We start from the raw sequence: 6,000 nt of genomic DNA on the forward strand, positions 1-6,000 counted from the left end.
CACATACGCATGCGCACACACACACACACACAAGCTCAGACATACACACTTTCTTACTCTTTCGCTGAGCCCACTGCAGTACATACTCAAACAGATACATTATCATATGGCCATTGACAAACAAACATATTGGTAAACAGAAGACTTAATCTAACAGTTTGCAGAACTGGGATTCCCTAAGAGAACAGCAAGCATGTGGGTTGATCCAGCATATATTTGTAAAATCTTCTGATTACAGTCATTATAAATGAAAGACTACACAACAATCACAATTACAGGAGAGACAGAACCCTGCTAATGTGGCAAAGCTTTATGGAGCTGGATGAGACAGCATATGGAGCAAGGAAGCACTGAATGGCCATCAAGAAGAGGTTTTGGTCTGACAGCAAGACCTGAGTGCTTGACAGGACTGGAGACAGCCTGATTCAGTTCTTGTTATCTCTTCAGAGCACTGCTGGACCCACCTACAGGTCTGCTCTTTGCCAAATAACTATTACAAAGATCTTGTAATAACCATCATAATAACCAGCGGCAGCAGGTATGTCAGCTGTAGCAGGGCTGTCAGCTGTAGCAGGTATGTCAGCTGTAGCAGGGCTGTCAGCTGCAGCAGGGCTGTCAGCTGTAGCAGGGCTGTCAGCTGTAGCAGGGCTGTCAGCTGTAGCAGGGCTGTCAGCTGTAGCAGGGCTGTCAGCTGCAGCAGGTATGTCAGCTGTAGCAGGGCTGTCAGCTGTAGCAGGGCTGTCAGCTGCAGCAGGTCTGTCAGCTGTAGCAGGGCTGTCAGCTGTAGCAGGGCTGTCAGCTGCAGCAGGGCTGTCAGCTGCAGCAGGGCTGTCAGCTGTAGCAGGGCTGTCAGCTGTAGCAGGGCTGTCAGCTGCAGCAGGGCTGTCAGCTGCAGCAGGGCTGTCAGCTGCAGCAGGTATGTCAGCTGCAGCAGGGCTGTCAGCTGCAGCAGTGTCAGAGAGAGCTCTGGGCCAAGCCTGTCTCCCTTACCTCACACACACTGGTCAGGTTAGACTCCCTCACTGTCCCACAGACAGCACAATAAACACACTCACAAATAGTACAGACACAATGGTTAGTGTTCGACAATCAGGGAGACTTTAGGGTGCACTACACATGAATAATGCATACTCCTCCAAACTGGTTTTGAAAAGTTTGTTACAGCATGAAGTGTTAACTCTGTTTAGTGTTGGGGAAGCAAACATTATCAATAAAACAAATCATGAATCATCAATAAAATGAAACAAAAGCTGACAAATATTTAAGTACCATGTTGTGTGGTCTTGTAATGAATCTCTCTTATTCAGATCAAAGGTGTATCAAATCAAAGATGAGACATTTAACCTATTTATTTGTCATTCAAACACAGAAACTCTGGGTCCCAAAATTGGAATGTGGGTGTGGAATTACAAAGCAATATGAATAAAATGAAAAAAATCCAGCATTCCTTGCCAGAATTTGACCAAATTACCTCAATGAAGCAAATTAAACAATATAGCAGACAGATAACTTCATTTGCTCACAACAATATCCAGCCTCGAAAAACCAACACAGTGAGAAACTGAGACAACAAAAAAGTATTAGTCTAACAATGACATTTGTATGACGTATTCTTCCAGAAATAGTGAGGTTCTCTGTAACTGAAAACATGGTTATGGCAGCTGAAGCCAAAATCTCAAATTGCCAAAGAAGAGGAAGATGAAATGCAAGATCAATTTCCATCATGTTTCAATATTACCAGGAGTACTTAGACAACAGAATGAGAACAGCAACGGGGGCACATTTGAAAATTTGACCAGGGAGAGCTCTTCACAGCCCCTAAGAACATGTACCCCCCTTACCCTCTCCCCAAGGTAATCAGGATCTCTTGACCCCAATTATGTTGACTTAACCCTGCGGTTCATAATTCCTCAGCAGCCAGTGCTGCACCACAAACCAGGGTGTTCAAGCCCTAATCTGCTGGCTGTCTCTCTGGATTTTTCTATACAGCAATTACAGCCAGCTTCAAGGAATTGCATTAGACCACAGCTTAAGGGAGATAAAAATCTCACTCCATCCTGGCACCACAGATAAACACCTGCCTGGTCTAATTTGTTTCTTTTCCAGATTATGTCAACGCTACAGCTTTCAATCTGAGTGTTCCAACTAAGGCAGGAGTGTCTCTTTCCATCTTTCAACTATTTGTGAAATGTAATGAGAGCGATGCTCTTGTCAGCTTTCCGCTTGCCTCTGGTAAATAAATGATCAACTAAATTGTTCAATTTTTACATTTACATTTAGTAATTTAGCAGACGCTCTTATCCAGAGCGACTTACAGTAAGTACCGGGACATTCCCCCAAGACAAGTAGGGTGAAGTGCCTTGCCCAAGGACACAACATCAGTTGGCATGACCGGGAAGCGAACTGGCAACCTTCGGATTACTAGCCCGATTCCCTCACCGCTCAGCCACCTGACTCCTTCATTTTTGCGCCTGTTGACTCACATTGAGAGTGCAATTCATCCCCCTGGAATATTAGTGTGTGTTTGGGGGGCTTTTCTGTGACTTCCTGAACCACTACTGAAATTTAATGTTATTCACTTGAAACTGTGGAAGACGATAGTGAAGCAGAGAAACATACTACAGCTGGTCCCAGAGGGTCCTGTATTAGGCCTAGCTTTTTGTAAACTGGCAGTCAAATTATTAGGATCATTACGTAAGTCGCCTGTGACTGTGTTGGCGGCTGCACTGACAAGCTGCCGTCATTCATTAATGTACCAAGAAAAAAACACGGACAAAGCTCATGCCTGCACACACGTTCAAGTTTTTTTACACTAACACACATATTTACACCCTATTCAATACTTAATCTGCATTGCAATATAATCATACATTTTCATGTCACTGATTCTCTTAAGAACCCTTCAATATTAATCAGTTTTTCCCCCTCAGTGCACTTTATAATGGCCAACACACCCTCCGCTCATATCATCATATCTCTAGATGTCATATCTCCTTCTATCCTGGACTTAGGCTGACTGGAGCGTTCCTCCAGTTTGAACTAAGGATGACATGATGCATGGAGCCAAGCTGGGATATGGACAGTGATGCATAAGTAAACACAGACAGACATGGTAATGCTGACTAAGCCAGAGGTAAAATGGTTGCATTAGTTGCTGGGAAAAAATGCCTGTGAGTCAAATCACCACATAAAAGAGAAGCAAAGTTGCAAGTCATCATCATTCAGGTTATATTGTAGCAGGAGAGCTTGAGAGTATGGTTATTTCTCTCCATGGATTGTATCTAGAAATAGTGAACAATGATTGTGTGATTGAATTAACCTGCTGTTATATAAATATGCTTAATATTATTTCTGGTAATGCAATCTGTCAATCTAATGGTTATAGAGAACTAGTGTTAATGTTACCCAGAGAGAGGAAGCAACGTAAATATATTTGCATTCTATCTCTTTCTCTGTCTCTCGTGCACGCAAATACAACGACATTTAGAAGCATGGCCTCCAATATAATTGCCTTGCAAAACTACGAAAAACACTGCAGGTTACATCTCGAACAACCTGTTTGTTTATCTCGCGGGCTCCAGTCGACCCATGTGTAAAATCTGTAAGCTGCTTTTGAACGGAGACGTTAAACACTTAAGATAAGAACGACGGATAATTAATGAAAATGTACAGATTCTGGTATAAAATGGTAAAATGTGCTAAAGATAGATAATCGTTGTTCCATCACTTGCCTAAAGTAAACTAGGAGGACCTCGAGAAAATACTTAAGTATACGTGTATTCATAAATATGGACTGCTTGTGAAATATAGAGACCGCGGAGCCCTTAATGGTAGCTCACTATAACGTCACCAAATGGAGACATCACAAATACATTGCAAGGTTAGCAAGGGTGTATACTTATATCTACAGAATTATATCAAGTCCTGATATGTACTTTACATTTTGGGAATGCAGCACAGACTACAACAAAATATGTCATAGTTGCCAAATGCAAGAATCACGCACAGTAGGTTATACTTACACAAAAACTCCGAAAAGCAAAACTCGAATGCCAATTTCCAACGCCAAATCTCGCACGTTTTTCCTGCGGTCTGGAGGCGACATGTTCATGGTTCTTGGGATAATCTGACAAGTAGAATAAACTCGACAATTCTGACTGACGACCACTTTATAATCTAGGTTTACTGGGCTTAAACACCACTGCGTCAGGCGCCACAAGAAGCGGTGCCCCTATCACTAACACATCCCGTGCGCATCTATCGCTACTCTGTCATCCGAAAATGGTTCTTCCCTCTCCGCCTCCTCCTGTCCACTCTGCTGTAACTCCACAGAACCCTTGCTCGGGGTTTCCGTAATGCTCTCAGCAGGCGGCTCCTTATCTATTGCAAGAAGGTCTCCCTCTTCTTTTCATCAATTACTCAACTAGGCAAGAGGGTTACATCTACGGAAGCACCCTGCGAGACGGTTGTGAGATGGAATGAGACTAAGACCAGAAAAGCAGAAAGCTTGTAGATTGTCAGCAGAAAAAGCAGCGCGAGTGTTTGAAGTTGAGAGAACCCGCCAAATTGATCTCTCTTCACAGCTGACTCGAGATGGAAAAATGATATTAAGTACAGCCTAATCCTATGGAGCGCCGATTGGGTCATATATACACGTGGTTTAAACGTGTTATTTTTGATTGGACACCCGTTTAGGAAATGCCTGCAGCTGTTTAATAAGCGGCTGCAGCCAATCTGCAGGCGAAAGTTACACATGAATGTACGCATTAGTTAAGGCTTGTAGTTACACCTAACATGAACGCCTGCAATTGCAGGCATTCAACATGTAACTACAGCTGCACATTTACGGCTGCAGCCATTTATTAAACAGCTGCAGGCGCTTCCTAAACAGGTGTACAATCAAAAATAACGTGTTTAAACCATGTGTAGATATAACCCAATCGGCGTCTGTGGATGCCTATTCATAGTATGACAAAGTTCCGCATGAGGTTAACCACTTATAGAGGGTACATTTTCTGCCGAACAATCCTATGTAGGAATGGTCCTGAACTATATTATGACTTAATATTCCCCTCTACTGTTATTTTTAAGCGTTTACTCATATTTCATTTCATTGGGTGTGCTTGCCTTCGGCAAGAGCACAACCTTTGTTCTCTCACATATATATATTGTTATTGGGTGTGCTTTTCCTTCGGCAAGGGCACAACCTTTGTTCTCTCACATATATATTATTATTATTGTTTCTCTTCACACCCTTTAGCATCAGTCAATATTTGGGCTACATAGACATCGTCACTGTCAAAATGTTCGTCTTGGTAGCGATTGAGTTGCTTGTATTTTTATTTACGTTCCGTTGCATGGTTGAAGTAGAAATTACGTTTTTGTGTCGAAAGGTGAAACTAACGGTGGCTAACTTGCTAGCCACAGTCACTGACGTTGGTAACGTCTCTAACGTCACAAAAACACGCGTGACTACCTCTAGCAGAACATTAGTTTAGCAGCTCATTAACTTCTGGGAGATAGTTAGGCTAACTATGGCTTTACTGCAAGGCAGCTGCAGAAACGCCACAAGCAAAGAGGCCAGGGTGATGACTATTTACTCATTTTACTTTGTGATATGAAACACAATTGTGAAGTGTAATGTACAATATGGGATGATATTATTAACAGCCTAGGTGCTTCCCAGGTGCTTAACAGCCTAGGTGCTTTCCAGGTGCATAACAGCCTAGGTGCTTCCCAGCTGCTTCCCAGGTGCTAACCTTCCCAGGTGCTAACCCTAACCCTTCCCAGGTGCTTCCCAGGTGCCTAACAGTCTAGGTTCTTACCAGGGTTTTCCCAGGTGCTTAACAGCCTAGGTGCTTCCCAGGTGCCTCCCAGGAGTTTGGGGCATGTGGGGCTTTCCTAGGCAGAGTTATGGGCCGGACAAAAAGGGAAGACAAATATGGTCAAAAATCTTAAAATCCAATCCAAAACACGCCCGTAGAGGGGACTCTGATGAGC

At 43.2% G+C, this 6,000-nt stretch overlaps 1 protein-coding gene across 1 annotated transcript in view; it reads right to left on the bottom strand.

The window, feature by feature from the left end:
* The window catches only part of plpp4 (phospholipid phosphatase 4), a 28,223-nt gene extending 24,082 nt beyond the window's left edge, over positions 1 to 4,141 (bottom strand). Inside the window, exon 1 of the mRNA XM_067236721.1 lies at positions 4,023 to 4,141. Coding sequence (XP_067092822.1) covers positions 4,023 to 4,111 — 89 coding nt within the window. The 5' untranslated portion in view covers positions 4,112 to 4,141. The remainder of the gene's footprint in view (positions 1 to 4,022) is intronic.
* Positions 4,142 to 6,000: the final 1,859 nt, after the last annotated feature.

This window comes from Osmerus mordax, chromosome 5 (genome assembly GCF_038355195.1).
Source record: "Osmerus mordax isolate fOsmMor3 chromosome 5, fOsmMor3.pri, whole genome shotgun sequence".
Classification (NCBI taxonomy): Eukaryota; Metazoa; Chordata; class Actinopteri; order Osmeriformes; family Osmeridae; genus Osmerus; species Osmerus mordax.